Source organism: Oncorhynchus clarkii, chromosome 10 (genome assembly GCF_045791955.1).
Source record: "Oncorhynchus clarkii lewisi isolate Uvic-CL-2024 chromosome 10, UVic_Ocla_1.0, whole genome shotgun sequence".
NCBI classification, from domain to species: domain Eukaryota; kingdom Metazoa; phylum Chordata; class Actinopteri; order Salmoniformes; family Salmonidae; genus Oncorhynchus; species Oncorhynchus clarkii.
Genome location: NC_092156.1, coordinates 31,314,795 through 31,341,710, shown reverse-complemented (window position 1 = coordinate 31,341,710; position 26,916 = coordinate 31,314,795). Strand labels below are relative to the sequence as shown.

The 26,916-nt window shown below is 45.4% G+C and overlaps 1 protein-coding gene across 3 annotated transcripts in view; it reads right to left on the bottom strand.

Moving 5' to 3' along the window:
* Nucleotides 1-26,916, bottom strand: part of LOC139418262 (autism susceptibility gene 2 protein-like) — a 458,234-nt gene that overhangs the window by 282,230 nt on the left and 149,088 nt on the right. For all 3 annotated transcript variants that reach the window (XM_071167588.1, XM_071167586.1, XM_071167587.1), the window contains exon 3: nt 1,346-1,447. In XM_071167588.1, coding sequence (XP_071023689.1) covers nt 1,346-1,447 — 102 coding nt within the window. The remainder of the gene's footprint in view (nt 1-1,345; nt 1,448-26,916) is intronic.

Sequence of the window (26,916 nt, the reverse complement as noted above, 5' to 3'; positions counted from 1 at the left end):
TAGCAGCGCCTCTGTAGATGTAAAATGGCTGGGGTCTGCCAGATTGTATAGCAGGCCTTTACAGAGCCTTAGAGCCTTCCTAGCACCAGTCTGCTCTCCTTACATATCCAAGCCAGCACAGAGAGGGATCTCTCACCCTATGTGCCAGGCCATCTTTGTAAATAAGAATTTGATCTCTATTGACTGGTTAAATAAAGGTTGAATAAATAAATGAAATACATTTACATTTAGATTCTAAAGAACGGAGACTGAGGAACAAGACACTGGGTAAATAGGATGTCATTATTCCAGTACTAAACCTCTGTGTGTACAGTATATGGTTACAACACTAACTGTAACTGTACAGCCCTGTTCACCAGAAGGAGCCTGGCGGACAGCCAATGACAACACCAGGCTGGAGATCTTCTTATTGGTGTAGGGCCAATGCAAATCACATGACGTTTTTATCAGTCCACAGCATCAGCAGAACTTACCTGTTGGCTGTGATATGCAGCACACAATGTATCTTAATCAGAATCTTCTTGAGTTTGAGTAACTTAAACTTACCTTGTCAAACCTCATGCAATCTTCACCAAAGACACAAATCAACCCAAAGATCGCCTTTAAAGTGGAAATCAGCAGTAGAAACATGTTTGAGGCTAAATGTTGACATTGTCTGTTTTGGGATTCAAAAAGAAATCACCTGAACATGTTTTTTAGCCAACAAAATTATTTTGAATGTCAAAATCAGTGTGGTATTTAAAGCCTCAGACGATCCTGTAAGATCCAACTTTCAAAATGAGCCATTGGCTAGCTAACAATCAACTGACACGCTAGCTAACTAGCGGTTTAGCTTGCTAGCTTACCCACAAACTAATTTTTAAACACATTAACTTGTCAAACTTTTAAATGACTAGGAAGCAAGCTACAAGTTATGCCAAATAACAGACATAATGTCTTCTACAGTACACTTGTGTTGCAAAATGCAAACAGTGTCACGCTGAAAACATACAGCAAACTTCAGGGCAGATTTTCTCTAAAGAGCTGATCGGGGATATCTCTGTTGTAACTAACTCTACTGCGCTAAATTTCAGAGTTGATACACAAGTTATCCTTAGTTAAGCTTAGAATCTCCTGTTTTCAACCATATATAAAGCTTGAAATGTTGGTTGGGGTCAATCCGACTGATAATGATGGAGCAAGTCACTTTGTTTCCAAACATTGGAGTAAAACACGCTTATATTTTGAGTTCTGATGGGGTTCGACAGTTGAACTAAGCTCATGAGGCGTTTAAGTTATATTGTACTGTGTAGGCATACAGTTAGTGTCACGTCTTGTTTGTGTGCTTATTTGTTTGTTTACTTACGTCACTCAGCCTATCTCTGGAGCTGCTTCCGACAAAAGGCTTGGACCCTCCACTCACGCTCTCACTGTCGCTGTCCTTGCAGTTGTTCTGGCCTGGCTTCAGCTGAAAGACAACAAACACACACAGTCAGACACACGTTAACATGCTGAAGATGTTGCAACAGGGCTTTGGTTCTAAGCTTTACATAGATGATATTGGCTGAGGAGACTGAGCTGGGAATCCCTATCCAACAGACAGAAGAAAAAAATTTCATGAATCTGTGCGTGTTGGCAGCAAGCGCTGTGGTGTATGTGTAAATCTGTCATGTTTATAGGCCTCTTGAGCCAGCAGCAGTCACTCCAGCCTGCCAATGACAGACAAGACAGCCAGCATATGAGCTCCCACTGTGAAATCCCTATCAACCTTTCAGAGAAGAGAAACAAAAGCCTTCAAAAATCTTCAAAAGCCGTATTCCCTTCCCTTCCAACAAACAGACAGCCTTATACAGAGACTACAGGAGCTCAGCAGGTGTCACTTTCCAGACACTTTCAGACTCACTAAGACACAGAAAATAAAAAGCAAGAGAGCAAAGAGTAGGAGGAAGATGTGCGATCCAAGAACATCTGAGCCCTCCAGGAGTCTGAAGATAACAATGTGGGACTCCTGGGAGGCCACGGGCCGTTGTGGTCCAAGTCCGCAATTCATGTCCTCTGAAGCTTCCTCACAATACTCCTTCCTTCCAGACCCAGAAGACCAGACCAAAACCAGACCAGACCAGCCAGCCTTGCCAAACCTTTGCAAAACCTTGCATGCTTCATTTCAAAGCACAGAAAAAAACTGCTTTATAGGGCCTTTGTGGAGGAGAGCAGTAAACAGGTGTAATGCCACATAATAGAAAAGGCAGAGTATGACACGACAGACAGCACGCAGAGGGATTGTATTCTCTAAGAGGGGCTGTTCTCTCTCTCTCTCTCTGACTGACTGACTGACTGACTGACTGACTGACTGACTGAACTATTCAGGTCACTTTTGAGTGAAGTATTTATTATACATCCTCATTCCGGCCATCAAATTTTATTTGGCAAAGGGTAGGGGGAATGTCTTAAGAGCCCTTGAATTAAATGTATAATTAAAATGAGAATGTTCCCTTCTCTGTAGCCATTAGCAGTGTGAAAGGAATCCTTTCCTTGGGAGAATACAGTGGTGGGTGAAAGACTGAGCCAGGCTGAGTGCTGAGAGTGATAAGAGAGAGCCAGATGGGCCTAAAGGGGGAGAGGAGATAAGAGAGCGAGGCCACACAAGGCAACAGTGCTGGAGGGAACACAAGGACATAGAAACACACACACAGAGCTTCAAACACAGGGGCTCCGGCATGTGTGATAGCACTAATTACCTTCAACACACTTCCCCTCCACATTTTCACTCCTTTTTTTTCTTGTTAAAGGCCAATTCCTCTGATGGGAGTTTGCATATTTTCAGAGAGAGGGAGAAGTAATATCCTGGGCATACACACTGGCACAGTAATAGAGCCCTGAAGTAAGGACATGGAAAGATGGGAGTGATGGCACTGTGCACTGTTTATGCCCCATATATCGTAGTTAGTAAAAGATACGATTAGCATTCCTGAAACATTATTTTGTTGAAATATAATGTGAATGCTGAGAAATGAAGCTAATTGATTGAACACAAAATTGGCCATTTAAAATTATATGATTAAGATAACATTCAATAAATATAGTCCCCAATATCCGATCTGGACCAAACGTCTTCCTTCCAATGAGTAAGACACGATGGAATCCTACCAAAAAATCTGAAGCCACCCACGGACTTTCCACATCTAATGCCAATCCCACCCCAACAACTACAGTAGTATAAAAGTTCTCTATGTTTGACAAGTAGTGTGAAAGTACCAGGTTTTGACCATGCCGTTGTTCCTGCTATACAGTCTTTTATACATTTAGCTGGTTTCTTGTGTTTATTAAATAGATCACATTTCCTTTGTAACTTTAGGTAAAGAAAACAATAGATTAGGCATATTATGAAAATAAATTGTGTGGTCCTCATAATTCAAGCCAATCCATAGCACATGAAATGATGGGATAGCTCTAAGGGGTGGCAGGTAGCCTAGCGGTTAAAGCATTGGGCCAGTAAACCGAAAGGGTCACTCACTTGTTTGAATATCTGAGCCGATAGGGTGAAAAATATGCCGATGTGCTTTTGAGCAAGGCACTAAACCCTAATTCTCTCCAGGGGCACCATACTACTATGGACGACCCTGTAAAACAACACATTTCACTGCACCTATCCGGGGTATGTGTTTATTTTAAGGGCTTGTCTGCATTACCTTATCTCTTAGAATAAAGTCTGACACATTGGACAATAATTCTGTCACAGTATGTTGGAGTAAAATAGATTTTGATTAATCTAACAGCTCAAGTATCATCAAAATGACTGATGTCCCAAAGTGAAACTAACTGATTGTATAAATACTGTACACTCACTGGTCTCCATCAATCAGTAGAAAATATACTCTGTGACATCAAAATCTTGATGAAATTGACCTCAGAAAACGTGTAAAGAACAATCCCCCAATAAAGCCAATTCAATAAGCCTAAATCATCTTTCAGATGCATTACATGGCCAGGCAGGAACCAGCTATTAAACAGTGAATAGCAAAATGTCTCCCTCGACTTGTTGTTCCCTTTAATTTCTCTTAAAGCCTCCTTAAATTACTTCTGAGAATGAATCTTCTTTCCGAGGTGCAGATCATGCCCGCTCCGTGGCGTGATGGACTCATCCTTTAACGGTGGTTAATAGACATGCTAAATGAAGGGGAAGGTGGTCACAAAAAATCAGCCCCTTCAAAAAGCTGAGCTGAGAATGAATGACCTCCCAGTACAGATATATCTGAGTGATAAACTAGTCTGTGTGTGTGTAGAGACTAGTAGTCCATTCAGTTGGACACTCATCCCAGTAGCAGCAACCAGTGGCTCATCATCATGGTCTAGGTCTTCTCATTACTCTGGCCAGTCATTTCACATTTCATCCCTTCATTGACTTTTTACAGTTTCTTCTCTTGCAGTGAACACACCATGGCTGCTTTCCAGAACATCAAGTACAGAGATGATACGTGCAGTCAGAAAGGGTGGGTGGGGGTACTGTGTGTGTGCTTGTGCTTGTGTGTGTGTGTGTGTGTTTTCCTTCATGCACGTGTGTGTGTATGTACTTGCAGCGTGCATGTGTGATCTGTACATGCCCGTTCTGTTGTTCCGTGCTCATGTAATAACAATATAAACACAGTAATTAAGAGGCAGGTTGAAACATACTGTACGGTTCTGCTTTTCTTTTCTTAGTCAACCTTGTGTTCTTTTTCTTTGTGTTCTTGAATGAAGCTCTGTTTCTTTGTGTTCTGGAACGTAGCCCTGTCTTTCTTTTTGTTCATTGATTTCATTGATAGTTTCTCACCTGGTCTCATCAGCTCCCTATTTAGTTCAGTTCTTTCTGTTTGTATGGTTGTGAGGTATTGTTTGTTTTTGACTGCCTACCTGCGTTTGACCATTGCCTGCCTGTGACCCACGATTCCTGCCTTCTGCGAAGGCTTAATAAACATCTGCCGCGCTCTGCGTGTGAATCTACACCTTTTTCTCCCTGAATATTCATTACACATACAGATGCATTCGTTTAATGACCTTCTCATCCACACAGCCTGGGTAAAGATTCACCCTGCAGGAACATGGCTAACAAACAGATGGTTTTAATATTCCAGAGGCTAATTTTACATCAATTAAAAACACAGCAAGACATTAGCATCTAATGAAACATTTAGTGCATCTTAAGTGCATCTGCTATTAATTCCAACACAATAAGGTCTTATTTTCCCTCAATCTGTTTCATGTTAGGAGAGAAACATCCCCCCGTCCTTCCCCTCCTGAATTTATTGAAGTATAGAATTAACAAGTGTTTCCAGTCAGTGTGATTGTTTGGCAGAGGGCAACCTAAATAAAACCTACACACTATCATAGTTGTATCCATGCCTCTATATCTCCAATGTGATAGTAACAAAATTATATATATTCCCCCAAATTCAAACTAAATAGAGACGTCTATTCTGTAGTTTGGAGCTGACACATCATACCTAGAGTAGATGACACATCATACCTAGAGTAGATGACACATCATACCTAGAGTAGATGACACATCATACCTAGAGTAGATGACACATCATACCTAGAGTAGATGACACATCATACCTAGAGTAGATGACACATCATACCTAGAGTAGATGACACATCATACCTAGAGTAGATGACACATCATACCTAGAGTAGATGACACATCATACCTAGAGTAGATGACACATCATACCTAGAGTAGATGACACATACCTAGAGTAGATGACACATCATACCTAGAGTAGATGACACATCATACCTAGAGTAGATGACACATATCTAGAGTAGATGACACATCATACCTAGAGTAGATGACACATCATACCTAGAGTAGATGACACATCATACCTAGAGTAGATGACACATACCTAGAGTAGATGACACATCATACCTAGACTAGATGACACATACCTAGAGTAGATCTATCATAACTGGTAACGTTATCTCTTATGTTACATGGGCCAAAAGGGAATGGATGAATTTGTTTCCAATTGTGTGAAAAGTGCAAGGGGCCACAGCCAACTTCACCAGGAAAATGAACAGCACATCATACAGGATGTATGTAATGTCCTTCACCGCACTGTGCAAACCCAGATCTACACGGAGCTGTGGTGTTAAGCAAATTCCAGGTATTATATCTCTAGAATGCACAGAAAGTTGGAGCTCTGATACCTTCCATATTTGGATGTAATGTCACTCACCCTGAACTAAACAACTAAACATCTACGACACTGCTACCTCAATGGCCATACAAATGCCCAAGCTAACTGTTGTGGAGAACTGCCTCACAAAAGGAGATGGCTGCCACTTACAATACAGATAGCCTAGTTTATAAAAGAAGGCTGAATCAATAGAAGACTAACTTAAACGGAATGCTTTTTATTTCAGTATTGCTGAGCTGAGGAAGTGCTATTCATCTATCCAAACATGACCTGAACAATACCAATTTTCATACTTGAGAATTTTCAAGGGAAGAAATATCTCCCTTAAGATGCCGCTTTCACATTAGAATGGAGGTTGAAAACAGCCTTTGAAGGTTTTTACGGGATTATCGTCAACATGTGTAGTCAATTATTTCCTCTACCCACTTAGTGAAAAGTGCTTTTCCAGTGCTGCGGACAAATTTTACAAGCATATTGACTTATTCCCAAGGGCTCCACTAGCAACTAAATGCAATCAAACACAAAAGTGGGCCCTGCTTAATGTGTGTAACCACGCAGGCCTTTTTGACAGAGCTGTACACAACCCACCCCCCTCCATCCGCCACACAAAAAAATGTGAAAGCTGGCCCGGCTTTCTATGCTAGCTCCTGTGGGATTCCGTTGCTATCAGCTCCTGGTTTCCCTTAGTTACGCACAACAGCAGCTGCGGAACTCAGCGGTAATAAAACCTGGAACAATTGAAGGGCTTTTATTGTTGTTCTGCGTTCGGCTTTCAGCATAGCTAACCTGTCCTCTCAGTATTCCTCCCATCAGGCCAGCAATGAAAGAGGATCTCATTTACCTAAAAGCGCTTATACATTTTTAATTTGCTTTAACACGTAAATTAACAAGTCCCTCATTCGAGAAGTTTTACGGCTGCTTGCTACTGAGGGAGTACCATGAACGTTTTATAGATAATCCACTAGCTAGCACGGGCTGCTTATAATAAACGCTCTATTTTCTGCTGCACTGTCAAATCCCTTTGGTTTCCAGTAACTACACTTTGAATATCTCCTTTATGTTACCTTCAGAGGTCTATATATAATGGATTTAAACAAATCAAATCAAAAGCCCTTTTTACATCAGCAGATGTCACAAAGTTCTTATAAAGAACTCCCAAAAAACCTGAAAGGCTGGAGGCTGCACAACTCAGCAGTTAACATAAGAAACTGGAGGAGTTTTTAGCCTACAGCACACACAGATTACTGTATAGCTTGAGGACAAACCAATGACAAGACATTACACTACATTTTTCAAGATTCCCTAATGATGAGCATGAAAAGATTTCCCTTTAAACTATTCATGGAACAAAAGGCATGCCAAATGCCTAGGATATGCTTATATTATGAATAGTAAAAACATATGATGATATTCATAGCAATAATCCCCGTCTAAGCATAGGGGGGTGAGAGACTACATTTCCCATCAGCCCCGTGGTGATAGCGTGTCACCTTTGGACTGGCAGCAGACAGTAGCAGTTGGAAACAGTCGGGCACAGTTAACCCACAACGCATTTCTTCCGAGGAGAACATAATGTGAAAGTGGGACACAGGGGCCGTCAGGGCCTGTAAAGCACTGGTTCAGCTTCCTCTGTCATCATTCCGACAGCAGCTGTGTGGCAGAGCGTAACCGGCGGTAACCAGCGTGGCCCGGGCCTGACCCTGTGTTTGGCTCTGAGGCCTGAGCGCTCTAACCACCCCAGACAGGCGCCCTCCATCCCCCCACGTCCACAGCCACCCACAGTCACAGCCTGTCACTGGGCATCAGGGTTCACTGGGGTCCCACTGCCCTTATTTGTTTAGTGTTTAGTTGGTCTGTGTGTGGTATAGAGGTCATGGGAAGACACAGTTAAAATGCATCATTCAGTGTCTCTTTTAGAAGCATTAGACAGCAGAAGCATCGTCTTTATTTCCCAATACAGTACATCCCCATGTTCCAATTGACATACAGTGAGTTCCAAAAGTATTGGGACAGTGACACATTTGTTGTTTTGGTACAATGACTATGAGGTTAAAGTGTAGACTGTCAGCTTACATTTGAGGGTATTTTCATCGATATTGGGTGAACCATTTAGAAATGAACGCACTTTTTGTACATAATGTAGTCCCTCCATTTTAGTATTGGGACAAATTCACATATACAGTGCATTTCCAAAGTAATCAGACTCATTAACTTTTTCCACATTTTGTTACATTACAGCCTTATTCTAAAATGTATTAAGAAAACAATCAACCCTTATCTACACACAATACCCCATAATAACAAAGCAAAAACAGGTTGGTAGACATTTTTGCACATTTATTTAAGTATTTTGCACAAGTTATTTAAGTACTCTTTACTCAGTACGTTGTTGAAACACCTTTGGCAGCGATTACTGCCTCGAGTCGTCTTGTGTATGGACGCTACAAGCTTGGCACACCTGTACTTGGGGAGTTTCTCCCATTCCTCTCTGCAGATCCTCTCAAGCTCTGTCAGGTTGAATGTGGAGCGTTGCAGCACAGCTTTTCAGGTCTCTCCAGAGATGTTCGATTGGGTTCAAGTCCAGTTTCTGGCTGGGTCACTCGAGGACATTCTGAGACTTGTCTCGACGCCACTCCTGCGTTGTCTTTGCTATGTGCTTAGGGACATCGTCCTGTTGGAAAATGAACCTTCACCCCAGTCTGAGGTCCTGAGCATTCTGGAGCAGGTTTTCATCAAGGATCTCTCTATACTTTGCTACGTTCATCTTTACCCCGATCATGAATAGTCTCCCAGTCCCTGCCGCTGAAAAACATCCCCATAGCATGATGCTGCCACCCCCATGCTTCACCGTAGGGTTGGTGTCAGGTTTCCTCCAAATGTGACACTTGGCATTCAGGCCAAAGAGTTGCTGCAGAGATGGTTGTCCTTCTGGAAGGTTCCCCCATCTCCACATTAGAACTCTAGAGTTCTGTAAGAGCTCTGTCAGAGTGACCATCTGGGTTCTTGGTCACCTCCCTGATCGAGGCCCTTCTCCCTCAATTGATAAGTTTGGCCGGGCAGCCAGTCTTGGTGATTCCAAACTTTTTCTTCTTCCATTTACAGTAAGAATTATGGAGGCCACTGTGTTCTTGGGGACCTTCAATGCTACAGAAATGTTTTGGTACCCTTCCCCAGATCTGTGCCTCGACCCAATCATGTCTAGGAAATCTACGGACAATTCCTTCGACCTCATAGCTTGGTTTTTGCTCTGACATTCATTGTCAACTGTGGGACCTTATAAAAACAGGTGGGTGCCTTCCAAATCATGTCCAATCAATTGAAGTTTCCACAGGTGGACTAATCAAGTTGTAGAAACTTCTCAAGGATGATCAATGGAACAGGATGCACCTGAGCTAAATTTCGATTCTAATAGCAAACGGTCTGAATACTTATGTAAATAAATTATTCTTTGGTTCTTTATTTTTAATACATTTACAAAAATAAAAAATAAACTGTTTTCACTTTGTCCTTATGGGGTATTGTGTGTAGATTGCTGAGGAAAAAAGTATATTTAATCAATTTCCGAATAAGGCTGTAACGTAACAAAATGTGGAAAAAGTCAACTAAAGTTGAGTATTTAGTTCCATATTTCTAGCACGTAATGATTACATCAAGCTTGTGACTTCACAAACTTGTTGGACGCATTTGCTGTTTGTTTTGCTCGTGTTTCAGATTATTTTGTGCCCAATAGAAATTCATGGTAAATCATGTACTGTAATTTTGTAGACACTTTTATTGTAAATAAGAATATAATATGTTCCTAAAGACCTCTACATTAATGTGGATGCTACCATGGTTATGGATAGTCCTGAATGAATCATGAATAATGATGAGTGAGAAAGTTACAGACTCACAAAAATCATACCCCCAAGACATGCTAACCTCTCACCATTACAATAACAGGGGAAGTTAGCATTTTAGGAGTATGATATTTATGCGTCTGTAACTTTCTCACTCATCATTATTCACTATGGGACCAAATACTAAACTTTTGACTACTTTAATTCATATATCAGAGAATTTCTCCCACTACTTTTGGTCGCCTAAAATCGGGGGGACTATGTAGAAAAAAAGCTGTAATTTCTAAACAGTTCACCCGACATGGCTAAAAATACCATCAAATTCAAGCTGACAGTCTGCACTTTAACCTCATAGTCATTGTAATCCAAAGTGCTAGAGTACAGAGCCAAAACAGCAACAACAACAATTCACTGTCCCAATACTTTGGGAGCTCACTGCATTTGAGGTTATTGGAATATTTAGCCGCCCAATGCCTCTGCTCTGGCTGTGACACCAATGACAACGTCGCCTAGCTGTCACTATAGCTAAGGGCAGAACAGAAACAGCAGTTTTCATCAGTGTCTCACATTTCTGTGGGGTGCGGCGTGATTGCCATGGAAACGCTCCATCTCACTCTTATACCTCTTTGCCGTTACCATGATCAAGTGGATGCCGTGACCTCTGGCGACCTAGTCAGACATTATTGTAATAGTGGCAGGAAGATCCACAGGCCTAATGCACCCTGAGGACAGGCTTAGCCCACAGAGCACGATCACAGTCACTCTGTGGTGGAATGTGATGGTTCACAGCAAAGCAATGGTGCCACAGCACACTACAGAGTTGGGGGGGTAGAAGGTGTGTGGTGGGGGTGGGTACACTTGAGGCTGCATTTATACACAGACATAAATCTGTGACGACATTACAGACAAATCAATATGCTTTTAACATCCATCCTCTCTGCAGCTGCAACGCAATCACCTTTTTCCCTCTGTACAAATGGCCATATAATGCTGTAGTCAGCTGCACTGAGTTATGGGGACAATTACCAGATGTAATAATGAACTGAGTGGTGTGAGGTGCTGGAAGGAGGGAGAGGTGGTAGGAGGATAATAAGAGCAGCGGGAGACCTCCACTCTTTCAGATCATATCAGATTACCTTGTTATAGGACCCCGTGTGGCAACGAAATACCTCCTCTACCCATCGCCTCCCTTACCATTTTAAAACACCTCCATCTCCCCTGCCCACCCTGGCCACAGCAGAATCCCCCTAGGCTATAAGGGAGGAAGGACAGAGAGAGGAGACAGGAAAGGGGAGGGAGAGAGAGAAAGAGATAGAGAGGGAGAAAGAGTAGGAGGCGATAGAGAAGGAGAGAGAAAGGGGAGTGTGGGGCAACACTAGAGAGAGAAGGAGAGAGAAAGAGAAGGAAGAGAGACATGAGAAGCTTTCCCAGAGTGAAACAGCTGCAAAGAGAGAGAAGCCTGAGACCTTCAGCTGCTCAGCGGAGTGCTTATCACCACATAACTATTCATCAAAGAAATTTGTGTGCAATTAATTACATTATTCCCGAGCCCCCCCATCCATGCCACCGAGTCGTTACTTCAATATCAGCTTTCAGCTAGCCATCTCACTAAGCCGCAGCCTCAGTGCCAAGTCACAGCTAGCTCCCTGAGCTGCCTGGCCAGCCTCAGTGCCAAGTCACAGCTAGCTCCCTGAGCTGCCTGGCCAGCCTCAGTGCCAAGTCACAGCTAGCTCCCTGAGCTGCCTGGCCAGCCTCAGTGCCAAGTCACAGCTAGCTCCCTGAGCTGCCTGGCCAGCCTCAGTGCCAAGTCACAGCTAGCTCCCTGAGCTGCCTGGCCAGCCTCAGTGCCATGTTACAGCTAGCTCCCTGAGCTGCCTGGCGAGCCTCAGTGCCATGTTACAGCTAGCTCCCTGAGCTGCCTGGCCAGCCTCAGTGCCATGTCACAGCTAGCTCCCTGAGCTGCCTGGCCAGCCTCAGTGCCATGTTTCAGCTAGCTCCCTGAGCTGCCTGGCCAGCCTCAGTGCCATGTCACAGCTAGCTCCCTGAGCTGCCTGGCCAGCCTCAGTGCCAAGTCACACCTCAATAAAGTGTGCTGCTAGGAGAGAAAAAAAGGAAAAAGGGCTCCTCTCCTCTCGGCTTGCAGGAGGCTATCATTGCTCTTTTTTATTGCCATATCTTCCTCCAGGAATTCACTGCCAGTATATTGGCAGGCCTTCCAGTAGATGGAGGCAATGAAATTTAGTGCGGACACTTAACACCGGGTCAAGCCTTGTGCGCGGCTCATGTGTGGTGGTAATATGATAAACAAATGCTTCCAAAATGCACAAACGGAGCCTTTCAGAAGCGGGGAAGAAGATATACACATTCTTTCTTCAAAATGGCGGAGTGAGTGTGCTGTCGCCTGGCTCCTGCTATTAAGGAGATAAGATCTAAATAGGTCATTGCAGTGCCATTATAGCAGAACCTGAGGCAGGGCAAGCTCCCAGCCTGAATGTAAAGCAGTAAATAAGCAGAGAAAAATGGTCAAACGGGAGATTCGTTTAAAACGATTCCACTCAAATCTTTAAAAGGAAAGGTCACACAATAAACCTGCAATTTATGTCCATTAACAGCGACTAGCCAGAGGTAATGGACAAAATGGCTGTAATTGAATACCACACCCACACTGCTCTACCTATATATGACTAATGGATATCCTGTATGGCTGATACACATACATGACTAGTAATACACATACATTCTGACTAGATATGAACTAAAGTCACACTGCAATAACAGGACTATAAATACAAGACAAGTTGTGCTGGGTGAGTAATAGCTTGTCCACTAGTACCAGTTAGTCACACCCTTTGGCTTCAGGGCACAGCAGTGAGTGGTTTGATTAGGTCATGGCAGGCTGGTGCTTGTCTCTCATTGATCTGTGATCCCTGGAACAGTGAGGCAGGAGGGCTGTAAATTACAGCAGAGCTGAGATCAGCTGATCTCCAATCAGCAGGTGGGCGTGACCTCTGTGGAACAGGATGCCGGGCTATCGGCCTAGGGGACAGAAGCCCTGGCCTGTTTTGGCTGGCCACGGTGCAAGGGAACGAGAGCGCAGCGTCTCACCTTACCCGTGTTTAGCTCCCCTGGGCTGCAGGCTGGGGGATCAGAGTGAGTGTAAAATCTGTTTAGAGAATATACGGTTCCCTTTTGGCTGGCCGACAGGGGTGCCTGTCCGAGGCCGTGCGCAGCAAGGTTACAACAGGAGCCCTGTTGTAAACCTTCTTCATTTAGCCGCCTTCCTGAAATTCACGTCTACTATTAGAAGGCCATAAAATAAGATGGTACAAAAGGCGCCAATGTATTAATAGGAACTGGGCCAAGAGTTGACTTGGCTTGTTCTACTTTAGAGGAGGACTACTCAGCATCTGTTTCTACTTTCTCATCAGCTTGGTTTAAATGTGACGGGCACACTAGAGCTGCAATAGAGAACCTCGTAACAACACTAGGCTCTCTATCAGCTTGATGCTAGCTGGCAGGAATTTTCTTTGACCTTTGCATGACTTAAGTCCTTGTGTTTGACCTTTGACCTCATGTCAGATCACATGTTAGTGCAGTAGCAGAGTACACTTGCTGATTTCACGATTCAGAATCAACACAATTAAATGACGATCCAGGATCAACAATTCACATCAAGGTTAACTCATGAATCTATAGGTGGAGAAGTCCTAATGCAGTACGAGCGACCTCACATACTTGGCTATATGAGTTAAACAAACAACAAAACAAAACATTTATCTTACAAGAGGCTGACCCTTTTCTGAATATGGTGTCGCTAACTGGCACTGTGTAGGAAATGATGGAATCACAAACTTTGTCAGGAATTACTTGGAAACCTAGACTATAACAGAGGTTAAAAACGGACCATGCAATTTGTGGGTCCACAGTGGTTCCAAATGTACAGTATAATACAAGTAAACCAAGATGAATAAGGGATATGACCATTAACATTACAATGTAATAGCATTAACAGTGCAATCGTTCCCCTATGATCCCATCAGGCCATAAAAGTGCAGCTGGAATGTGGACATAATGGAGTCAACAGCAGGGGGGAAATGGCGTCTATATGAGCACAGAGCAACGCTCGGCTCCCTCCATCCTCAGGCCTCCTGCTCTTCACAATCCCAGCCTGGCATTCTCCACATTCTCATCCATACTTCCAGTTCCACCTCCACTCACCACTCTAGCTAGTTGTTAATGACCTGGACACAAGGCTAACTCCTCTTTAACTACATCACAACTGAGCACAGGAGAGCCAGACAGACAGTCGATGGAGGGATGGGACATGCCACGCTTGCATAACATGAATGGCTACCAGGAAAAAAACTGTTTTCAGGAACTGGGCCAAGTACCGGATACCAGTTCAATGAGTGATCCTTTCACAGAGGATGAGAACTTTGTATTTATATTTTCCCCAAGCAGTGATAATTCCCCTCCAACGGATTTCATTATTGTATGTTTCCCCAGTATGTTGAAATGGAGGAGTCTACAGCAGAACGCTGAAGAGAATCAGTTACGTCTTTTTGATTCACACGCTGCTGTAAATAGCTACCTGCCACCCGAGACCTGTCAGCACCTACCAGTGGCAAGGCAGCTGGCACAAATAGCTTCCCCACCTGTGTCCAAGCCATATTACTGCACACAGGGGACCTGTTGCATTTCAGTTCCACATCACTAGGCACGAAAAGGGACTATTTAAGTCCTCAGCGCCGCTTGTATTGACGTTGAGAATTACAGCCAGATCGAAATCTTGTCATTTTTTTCTACTTCCATCTCCCCAAGAGCGTTCAGTGGCTATCAGGGATCTTACCAGGGCAAAGTAATTACTCTGTGACCTTCTTTACAAACTGTGCCCTCACTCTGTTTTTGTTTTGGTCTGGGCTTCCTCTTCCAAGTAATGGACTTCCTTCAAACCATAAATCACACTTATGTCGCTCCTTTTCATCTTTTGGTTTTGCGCTCTGCCATGTTTTGTTTAGTGCAGCACGTCTTTGTTTTTTTTCTAAATTCAACCAGACAATGCTAGCCGTCTTCCTCCTTTGTCTCTGAAAGGCTCTTTTACAGGCTCTTAGGGCCACAAATGTCAACCACAGGAAGGCAATTATGAGAGTAAAATGACTTCCTTACGGTTATCAATCCACTCTGTGAGCCGGGGGAATGGTTAAAAGTCACCATGTAATGGGGCACAGTTAGAGTTTTCTCCTGGGTCCCAGCCAAGGCTGCTAACCTTGCTATTAATGGCCCCGACAAGCTTTGTCAATGCAATCTGCTGAATGCCTTGAGTGACATGCGATCGATATCCTCCACTCTCCCGGGTCATCACCGGTGACAGAGGCCTAAGTAATAATACAGCCCTGGCTGCCTCCTCTAACTTAAATGCTTCCCCTGCCACAATATTTCTTTTTTGTCTCAGGGCTTGTGAGCTAAATTTTCTCGCCAATCGAAAGAGGAAAATAGGGAGGGTGAAAAGGGGGGAGAGGGGGGTCAGAGGAATTGTTATGTGTCTGGATTGATGCTAGCCAGGGAGCAAGCTTGGCAGGTTGAGGGGGGAGGAGGAGGCACTGGGGGGAGGTGCGCTCAGATAAATCGAAAATGACTGGCTGCCGAGTTGTAATCTGCCAGCGCCGAGCCCCCTGTAGCAACAAGCCAAATGAAAAAGCACGCTGACAGGCCGGAGAGATGGAGGGCCTGCGGTAGAATACAGGAGGAGAAGGAGGATGCAGGGAAGGGAGAGAAAGAGGGAGAGAGAGGCAGGCAGAGGGAGAGAGAGGCAGGCAGAGGGAGAGAGAGGCAGACAGAGGGAGAGAGAGGCAGGCAGAGGGAGAGAGAGGCAGGCAGAGGGACAGAGAATGCAGGCAGAGAGAGCGAGAGGCAGGCAGAGGGAAAGATAATGCAGGCAGAGAGAGAGATAATGCAGGCAGGCAGAGGGAGAGAGAGGCAGGCAGACGGAGAGAGAGGCAGGCAGAGAGAGAGAGGCAGGCAGTGAGAGAGAGAGGCAGACGGAGCGAGACGCAGCCAGAGGGAGAGAGAATGCAGGCAGGGAGAGAGAGAGAGGCAGGCAGAGGGAGAGAGAGGCAGGCAGAGGGAAAGATAATGCAGGCAGAGAGAGAGATAATGCAGACAGAGAGAGAGGCAGGCAGAGGGGGAGAGAGGCAGGCAGACGGAGAGAGAGGCAGGCAGAGAGAGAGAGGCAGGCAGAGAGAGAGAGAGGCAGACGGAGCGAGAGGAAGGCAGAGGGAGAGAGAATGCAGGCAGGGAGAGAGAGAGAGGCAGGCAGAGGGAGAGAGAGGCAGGCAGAGGGAGAGATAATGCAGGCAGAGAGACGCAGGCAGAGGGAGAGAGGCGCAGGCAGAAGGAATGCAGGCAGAGAGAGAGAGAGACGCAGGCAGAGGGAGCGAGACGCAGGCAGAGGGAGAGAGGCACAGGCAGAAGGAATGCAGGCAGAAGGAATGCAGGCAGAGAGAGAAGCAGGCAGATTGAGCGAGAGGCAGGCAGAGGGAGAGAGAATGCAGGCAGAGAAAGAGACGCAGGCAGAAGGAATGCAGGCAGAGAGAGAGGCAGGCAGAGGGATAGAGGATGGCAGAGGGAGAGAGGCGCAGGCAGAAGGAATGCAGGCAGAGAGAGAGGCAGGCAGAGGGAGCGAGAGGCAGGCAGAGGGAGAGAGGCGCAGGCAGAAGGAATGCAGGCAGAGAGAGAGGCAGGCAGAGGGAGCGAGAGGCAGGCAGAGGGAGAGAGAATGCAGGCAGAGAGAGAGACGCAGGCAGAAGGAATGCAGGCAGAGAGAGAGGTAGGCAGAGGGAGAGAGGCAGGCAGAGGGAGAGAGGCAGGCAGAGGGAGAGAGGCGCAGGCAGAAGGAATGCAGGCAGAGAGAGAGAGGCAGGCAGAGGGAGCGAGAGGCAGGCAGAGGGAGAGAGAATATGAAGAGACATTTATGTTTGTTCCTGTGCATGAAGGTGTCAGGGAGCTGGGAGAGAAATGTGGCATGTGGTTGCAGGCAGTACATAAAATACACACCATATATGCACGCATGCCCACGCACAAACAAGCACACACACACACACAATCCCCAGCTGGAGTACACAATATATCCATTACAATTTCAAATAAGCTCCATGTTCCACCAGTCCTCAAACTCTGTCAATTGGTCTAGGACACTGCATCGCAGCGCTAGCTGTGCCACCAGAGACTCTTGGTTCGCGCCCAGGCTCTGTCGCAGCCGGCCGCGACCGGGAGGTCCATGGGGCGACGCACAAATGACCTAGCGTCGTCCAGGTTAGGGAGGGTTTGGCCGGTAGGGATATCCTTGTCTCATCGTGCACCAGCGATTCCTGTGGCGGACCGGGCGCAATGCGGCTTGGTTGGGTTGTGTTTCGGAGGACGCATGGCTTTCGACCTTTGTCTTTCCTAAGCCCGTATGGGAGTTGTAGCGATGAGACAAGATAGTAACAACTAACAATTGGATACCATGAAATTGGGGAGAAACAGGGGTAAAATTTAGGAAAAAAGAAAATGTGTTATTTGTATGTCTGGGTGGTGTGTGTACAAGAGCATGTAAAGCTAAAATAATATGCCATATTTGCATTAATATTCCTATTTCACTTTTTAACAGACACATAGAGAAACACGCACGCACGCACGCACGCACACACACACACACACACACACACACACACACACACACACACACACACACACACACACACACACACACAGAGAGAGAGAAAGGCAGTCGTCCAGCCCTCAACCAGCAGGTTGAGGATCACCTTCCCAACATCAAACCCAACACAAGAGCTCCACCTACTGCAAGTGCCTTCTCTGCAGTCCGGAGTCCTTTGTTAAGACACGAGACCCTGGGAAAATAGTGCCCCTCGAAGACAAAGCAGAGACTGTCTACTACAGATGTTACACAGAGAGACAATATCTTACCCATTCTAGTTAATCTCTCATTGACATGATGGTGTGCAGACCAGGAGACTCAGTGATACAGATGAGGGTAATGAGGTTAGATGGAGTCTGGCTGCATGTCTGATGCAGTGTCAGGGGTGATGAGAGCTAAAAGCTAAGCCCTCTCGTTGTCACAGGTATTATTGTGTAAGCCTCACGCCTGTTAAACAGGAGCTAGGAGTGTGTGTGTGTGCGTGGGGGAGGGCTGACTGCCACTCCACACTCTCTGCCTGCTGGCATGAATACACAGCCACCTTCCTATCCCTGATAATAACACAATGTCAGTCCAGTCAGGCTCCATAGGACAGACAGAAAGACAGACTGGCTTAGTGATCTGGATCTCAATGAAGCTCTCCCTGTAAAACTATGAGCAGACCGCATCAGGCCTTCCCACCCACATGGAGTAGACAGACACCAGACACAGAGCAAACTATCTGGTTTATGCACAGCCATCCATAACACAACACAGAGTTTACAAATGTATATCAGATGAGGAAAGCATATATATAAATCACTTGCACACCATAGGGGAGGTCTTATGAATTCCCAATAGCAGAGAAAATAACACTGTTCTGTTTTTCGAGAATGATCCATATTTCTTTGTCTGTTTGGCTCTCTCTGTCCATCCAATGCTTTTATTTTCCTTCCCTTCCCCAGCAGCAGCAGACACACACAGCAGTCCACAGCACAGCCAGGCGATAGGGGCCTGCATGCTGGTTGTCTGTAAAGCCGACATTTCCTCCCCTCTGTTTCATTTGCAGACCTGCGGCTCTCTGTTGGACTGTCACAGAGAAAAGCCATCTCCCTCACAGCATGGCGGCTGTTCCAGGGCCACGGCGATCTGCACCACGCCACACCCACTGCTACCGCACGGTCCCACTTCATGCTCCCCACTGAGCTATTGAGGAAATCACAGCTGATACCCAATCATTTGTCTACCGTCTGCAGCTCGCTACGGCTCGACCCCCGGTCGAGGCACGGTGAAAGGGGGAGAAGTGGGAGGACTGTCTAACTCTTCTCAGAGGGAAACACTGGGAAATAATTTGTGTAACTCAGCACAGCAGTTTTGATGAAAAGCACAGAGAAATGAATAAAAGGGAGCCAGTGTCTTCAGTGTTTTTCGAGGAAAATGAACTAATCAGCTCAGGGGTTTATGGCATTATTATTATTATTACTGTTATTATTATTAGTAGTAGTATTACTCTTACTCAAGACAGTTTTTTCAACAACAGAAAAGGTGGTGTAATCCTTTTAAATCTACTCATTCAGTAGCATAATAAACAATCACCACGGCACTTGGACTTTGTACCTAATCAGGGAAAGGCGGTGGTGGAGGAGAGTACTGTGGGGTTTTAATGGTCTCCCTGATTATCTTCCTGACTTCTCTGTGGCTCATGTTGTGTTAGAATTCAGATGTCTGTGAACCCCAGGCCCCAGAAGTCAGATGTCTGTGAACCCCAGGCCCCAGAAGTCAGATGTCTGTGAACCCCAGGCCCCAGAAGTCAGATGTCTGTGAACCCCAGGCCCCAGAAGTCAGATGTCTGTGAACCCCAGGCCCCAGAAGTCAGATGTCTGTGAACCCCAGGCCCCATAGCGTTCTAGTCTCCAGGATAAGTCTTACATAACCACTGGCTAAGCCAGGGATCACAGGGTTATCAGTGCAGCCTTGCTATTGCTGGCCAATCCACATATTTCTCTGCTCAAATCAATTGCACAGCCATAAAAACTAAGCCAAAGAGGCAATCCTCTGGTAATTAAAGTCTGTTAAAACACTGATAACCTGCATCTAAAATCCTTGTCCACCACACTGGCTGATTAGATACAGTTGGGAATCAGTCTAATCAGTACTAATCCACAAGCAGTAAGATTTTAGACTGATAACCAGCGCTAACATAAGATTTCATGTCTTATGATGCTCAGGCTAATCATATCATTTATGACTACAGAAGGGATGTTTCATGGGGATCTATGCGATAATGAAGTACTGTAGGCTACATCAAAGTTATCTACCACAGATGGAACATCAGTTTGCAACTAGAAAGTCCAACACGAACCCAAGAGGTCAAGATCCTTGATCATGCTAGTCACAACATCAAACTTATCAAAGTCATAAAATATCTTTGACATTTTTAAGATACATACCAATGATTTCCAAGACAGGAACAGTGGTGGTCTCCCTGATTATCTTCCTGACTTGTCTGTGGCTCATGTTGTGTTAAAATTGACTTTGATGAGTTTGATGTTGTGACTAGCGTGATCAAGGGTCTTGACCTCTTGGGTTCGTGTTGGACTTTCTAATTGCAGTGTTAATGTTAGATGAAGATTGTTGTGTCCTATACATTGTTAGTGTACTACACACAATACACTAGCACTGCAAAATACACATCAACAATGTTGTGTAGCTTTGAGGAACTGCTGACATCATTCTTATTAAACAACTTAATTCATTACCTTTTGCAGACACACAGACACACACACACACACACACACACACACACACACACACACACACACACACACACACACACACACACACACACACACACACACACACACACACACACACACACACACACACACACACACACACACAATAGTTCCACATCAAGCAGTTGTAATGAATTATTGAGAAGTTTGCTGAATGCAAATTAGAAACAATACAAGGTTTATTTTCAACCCAAAAGCCACAGACAAATCAGTAAAGCAGAAAAACAGGCAAGGTTTGGTATAAACTTAAAAGTGTCAGAGCGTTAGGGGGTTTGGGGGGAGAGAGAGAATGCTTTCTTTTCTACAGTCTCTCTCACCCCTGGAGAGCAAGTGTGAGCAATTGTACAATGCTAAAAGAAGCAACTGTATCCAGAGGTTTTAAAAAAATAAATACTTCAGAGATTTTCAAACTATGCTGTTTTCCTTCCGTTTTTCTATTCTTTATCCCACTTTCCCAGTGTGTGCTAGCCTATATAGTTAAATGTACACTCTCATGAGAGTATACAACATACATTTTTTTACAGGGCCAAGTATGTGATGTCAATCCAGGCACAAGAGCTAATGTAAAAATTCCCTTGAGCAAAATGTTAAGTACACCGGTAAATAATGTATCACTCGCTTTGCTGAGCAGAGAGACTGACACAGAATGTGAGCGAGCTCAGTTCTCTCTCATGTAAGCAGCACACTGCCTCTCTCCTCTGTCCCAGAAGAATGTACAATATGCCCACCACTACACTAGTTTCTAGCTGGGTAGTTTTTCTATTCCAAAGCTAATTTCCTACCCCACAGCTGCTTCAGTCAAACTCCTCTCCCAGAAGAGAGCTCCACCAACCAGCAGCACACATGTCACCTTACTGATGACCTGCAGGTGGTGCTACATGACAACACATCAAGGGAGGCTGAGGAAAAGAAGATGTGGAGAGGAGATGGAGAGATGCAGAATAGAGGGGAAACAATGACAGGAATAGACAATAGAGCAGTGGTAGTCACTAATATTTCAGAGGGAGACACTTGTGAAACAAAATCACTAGGCGAGCCGTCATAGCCATCAGAGAATGGTTGGGGATCACAAAGCCACATTGTACATGATATTAAATTGATATTAACATGGAGAATCAAGCTCTCATTCTCTGATTCTCTATTTTAGGACTCTTTGGGTTATAAGAAACACATGTTTAAAATAATTTCATGAATGTTGAACTGCATCAGAAAGGTATTGGAATGTTCAGTAAATCATCATATAATCTCGTTTGTGGAGAATCATCACTCTCCCTTCTAACAAGGCCTGCACATTTGTAGGAAGAAAATGTTTTCAAGATGCCCCAGAAGCACTAGAAACGCTATTACTGCTCTGTTTGTCTCAGCCGCTAATAAGGTTACTCACGTAACCACAGTTCTATGAAGTAAGCTGCACATTTGGCTGACAGAAAAACAACACATTCTTTAAGATTATTGCCGCGAGCCGTGCAATGACTATGACCGCAATAGAGTACAGAGGTTAGAAGACAGAGGACAGAGGTTAAAGGTTAGAGGTTAGAGGACAGAGGTTAGAGGACTGAGGTTAGAGGACAGAGGTTAAAGGTTAGAGGTTAGAGGACAGAGGTTAGAGGACTGAGGTTAGAGGACAGAGGTTAGAGGATAGAGTTTAGAGGTTAGAGGACAGAGGTTAGAGGACAGAGGTTAGAGGATAGAGATTAGAGGTTAGAGGACAGAGGTTAGAGGATAGAGGACAGAGGACAGAGATTAGAGGACAGAGGTTAGAGGACAGAGGTTAGAGGATAATGAGTGAAATGGGGAGTAATAAACTATTCTCTGACAAGCCTTTCTTTAATCACAACCTGCATAGCATTTCATTTATTGGTGTGCTTAGTAGAATTATAATATCATGTAAATATACAAAATCAAATCAAGTATAATAGCATTGTTAGTATATTATTAAAACGGAAGACATTGGACAACCTCTAATTCAAATAAAGACAAAGCAACCAAATGCCAGGGGTCATAGTAACATAAGACATGCTCTTATGGCATACTGATATGGTACAATGACATTCCAATGGTAAGTGACTCTGCCTAACCTGATGACTCAGTTCCACTGTGTGAATGAGGAGACGTAATGTACCACAGTGAACAGGCTGATATTATTATTCCATGACAGCCCTGTGCTAAGAACTGTAATGTGTCGACTTGCTCTTTTTCTCTGAACTAGCTGACAAACAACGGTCAGCAGGTGAACTTGCTCTTTTTCTCTGAACTAGCTGACAAACACAACGGTCAGCAGGTGAACTTATGTCATGCTTCTATATATGCTGTAGGGTAGGCCGACATAGTTTACACCCACGCAAACACATGCACACAGTCCCATAGGCTTTGTGTGTGCTAAGTATAGTGTGTTTTTCATAAGGACTACAGAGAGGGCAGAGCTAGAGGCATTAAAGGAGAGGGCAGAGCTAGTGGCATTAAAGGAGAGGGCAGAGTTAGTGGTGTTAAAGGAGAGGGCAGAGCTAGTGGCATTAAAGGAGAGGGCAGAGCTAGTGGCATTAAAGGAGAGGATAGAGCTAGAGGCATTAAAGGAGAGGGCAGAGCTAGAGGCATTAAAGGAGAGGGCAGAGCTAGAGGCGTTTAAGGAGAGGGCAGAGCTAGAGACTTTAAGGAGAGGGCAGAGCTAGAGGCGTTAAAGGAGAGGGCAGAGCTAGAGGCATTAAAGGAGAGGGCAGAGCTAGAGGCATTAAAGGAGAGGGCAGAGCTAGAGGAGTTAAAAGGAGATGGCAGAGCTAGTGGCATTAAAGGAGAGGGCAGAGTTAGAGGCATTAAATGAGAGGGCAGAGCTAGAGGCATTAAAGGGGGGGCAGAACAAGAGGCGTTTAAGGAGAGGGCAGAGCTAGAGGCGTTTAAGGAGAGGGAAGAGCTAGTGGCAATAAAGGAGAGGGCAGAGCTAGAGGAGTTAAAAGGAGAGGGCAGAGCTAGAGGCGTTTAAGGAGAGGGCAGAGCTAGTGGCATTAAAGGAGAGGGCAGAGCTAGAAGCATTAAAGGAGAGGGCAGAGCTAGAGGAGTTAAAAGGAGAGGGCAAAGCTAGATGTGTTTAAGGAGAGGGCAGAGCTAGTGGCATTAAAGGAGAGGGCAGAGCTAGAGGTGTTAAAGGAGAGGGCAGAGCTAGTGGCATTAAAGGAGAGGGCAGAGCTAGTGGCATTAAAGGAGAGGGCAGAGCTAGTGGCGTTAACGGAGAGGGCAAAACTAGAGGTGTTAAAGGAGAGGGCAGAGCTAGTGGCATTAAAGGAGAGGGCAGAGCTAGAAGCATTAAAGGAGAGGGCAGAACTAGAGGTGTTAAAGGAGAGGGCAGAGCTAGTGGCATTAAAGGAGAGGGCAGAGTTAGAGGCGTTTAAGGAGAGGGCAGAGCTAGAGGCGTTTAAGGAGAGGGCAGAGCTAGAGGCGTTAAAGGAGAGGGCAGAGCTAGAGGCATTAAAGGGGGGGCAGAACTAGAGGAGTTTAAGGAGAGGGCAGAGCTAGAGGCGTTAAAGGAGAGGGCAGAGCTAGAGGCGTTAAAGGAGAGGGCAGAGCTAGAGGCGTTAAAGGAGAGGGCAGAGCTAGAGGCATTAAAGGAGAGGGCAGAACTAGTGTTAAAGGAGAGGGCAGAACTAGAGGCGTTTAAGGAGAGGGCAGAACTAGAGGTGTTAAAGGAGAGGGCAGAGCTAGCGGGGGCAGAACTAGAGGCGTTTAAGGAGAGGGCAGAGCTAGAGGAGTTAAAAGGAGAGGGCAGAGCTAGACGCGTTAAAGGAGCGGGCAGAGCTAGAGGCGTTTAAGGAGAGGGCAGAGCTAGATGCATTAAAGGTGGGGGCAGAGCTAGTGGCATTAAAGGGGAGGGCAGAGCTACAGGCGTTAAAGGAGAGGGCAGAGCTAGAGGCGTTTAAGGAGAGGGCAGAGCTAGAGGCGTTAAAGGGGGGGCAGAGCTAGAGGCGTTTAAAGAGAGGGCAGAGCTAGAGGCGTTAAACGAGAGGGCAGAGCTAGTGGCATTAAAGGGGGGGCAGAGCTAGAGGCATTAAAGGAGAGGGCAGAGCTAGAGGCGTTAAAGGAGAGGGCAGAGCTAGAGGCGTTTAAAGAGAGGGCAGAGCTAGAGGAGTTAAAAGGAGAGGGCAAAGCTAGACGTGTTTAAGGAGAGGGCAGAGCTAGTGGCATTAAAGGAGAGGGCAGAGCTAGAGGTGTTAAAGGAGAGGGCAGAGCTAGTGGCATTAAAGGAGAGGGCAGAGCTAGTGGCATTAAAGGAGAGGGCAGAGCTAGTGGCGTTAAAGGAGAGGGCAGAACTAGAGGTGTTAAAGGAGAGGGCAGAGCTAGTGGCATTAAAGGAGAGGGCAGAGCTAGAAGCATTAAAGGAGAGGGCAGAGCTAGTGGCATTAAAGGGGGGGCAGAGCTAGAGGCATTAAAGGAGAGGGCAGAGCTAGAGGCGTTAAAGGAGAGGGCAGAGCTAGAGGTGTTTAAAGAGAGGGCAGAGCTAGAGGCGTTTAAGGAGAGGGCAGAGCTAGAGGCGTTAAATGAGAGGGCCTAGCTAGAGGCGTTAAAGGAGAGGGCAGAGCTAGAGGCATTAAAGTGGAGGGCAGAGCTAGAGGCATTAAAGGAGAAGGCAGAACTAGAAGCATTAAAGGAGAGGGCAGAACTAGAGGTGTTAAAGGAGAGGGCAGAGCTAGAAGCATTAAAGGAGAGGGCAGAGCTAGAGGCATTAAAGGAGAGGGCAGAACTAGAGGTGTTAAAGGAGAGGGCAGAGCTAGTGGCATTAAAGGAGAGGGCAGAGCTAGTGGCATTAAAGGAGAGGGCAGAGCTAGAGGCATTAAAGGAGAGGGCAGAGCTAGTGGCATTAAAGGAGAGGGCAGAGCTAGTGGCATTAAAGGAGAGGGCAGAGCTAGAAGCATTAAAGGAGAGGGCAGAGCTAGACACATTAAAGGAGAGGACAGAGCTAGAGGCGTTTAAGGAGAGGGCAGAGCTAGAAGCATTAAAGGAGAGGGCAGAGCTAGACACATTAAAGGAGAGGACAGAGCTAGAAGCATTAAAGGAGAGGGCAGAGCTAGACACATTAAAGGAGAGGACAGAGCTAGAGGCGTTTAAGGAGAGGGCAGTAAAGTGATGTTGACAGGCAAAAGGCAGTACAACTAGCCCATAATGGTTGTGTTATGCAGCTTTTGCATTTTTATAGAATCGAGGTCTGCTGGGTTGCTCCTTGCTTCTTCTGCCTGTGGGTGAAAAAGTGTGTGTGCATCGGTCTGTCTGTCTGTCTATTTGTATGTCTACTTAAAATGTATTCCACAGATTGTGATATAAACCCCCCTCCAAAATACACTAATGTACACGGTGTCCAGATTGGCGATGCTGTGCCACATGGCAGATGAGACCGGACTGTAGCCCCTGGCACAGTCACAGTCTGTCTCTTTCAAGGACATACTGCAGCACAGGACCTTAAACTGGCCCCATCTCCACGCCTCACATTCAGTTAACTGCTTGCACACTAGAAGAAAAAACACCAAAGATAAAACCATATACAGTGGGGCAAAAAAGTATTTCGTCAGCCACCAATTGTGCAAGTTCTCCCACTTAAAATGATGAGAGAGGCCTGTAATTTTCATCATAGGTACACTTCAACTATGACAGACAAAAGGATAATTTATTTTTAAGAGGCTCCTCTGTCCTCCACTCGTTACCTGTATTAATGGCACGTTTTTGAACATGTTATCAGTATAAAAGACACCTGTCCACAACCTTAAACAGTCACACTCCAAACTCCACTATGGCCAAGACCAAAGAGCTGTCAAAGGACAGCTCCACGCAAGATCTCACCCCGTGGGGTCAAAATGATCACAAGAACGGTGAGCAAAAATCCCAGAACCACACGGGGGGACCTAGTGAATTACCTGCAGAGAGCTGGGACCATAGTAACAAAGCCTACCATCAGTAACACACTACGCCGCCAGGGACTCAAATCCTGCAGTGCCAGACGTGTCCCCCTGCTTAAGCCAGTACATGTCCAGGCCCGTCTGAAGTTTGCTAGAGAGCATTTGGATGATCCAGAAGAAGATTGGGAGAATGTCATATGGTCAGATTAAACCAAAATATAACTTTTTGGTAAAAACTCAACTCGTCGTGTTTGGAGGACAAAGAATGATGATTTGCATCCAAAGAACACCATACCTACTGTGAAGCATGGGGGTGGAAACATCATGCTTTGGGGCTGTTTTTCTGCAAAGGGACCTGGACGACTGATCCATGTAAAGAAAAGAATGAATGGGGCCATGTATCGTGAGATTTTGAGTGAAAACCTCCTTCCATCAGCAAGGGTATTGAAGATGAAACGTGGCTGGGTCTTTCAGCATGACAATGATCCCAAACACACAGCCCGGGCAACGAAGGAGTGGCTTCGTAAGAAGCATTTCAAGGTCCTGGAGTGGCCTAGCCAGTCTCCAGATCTC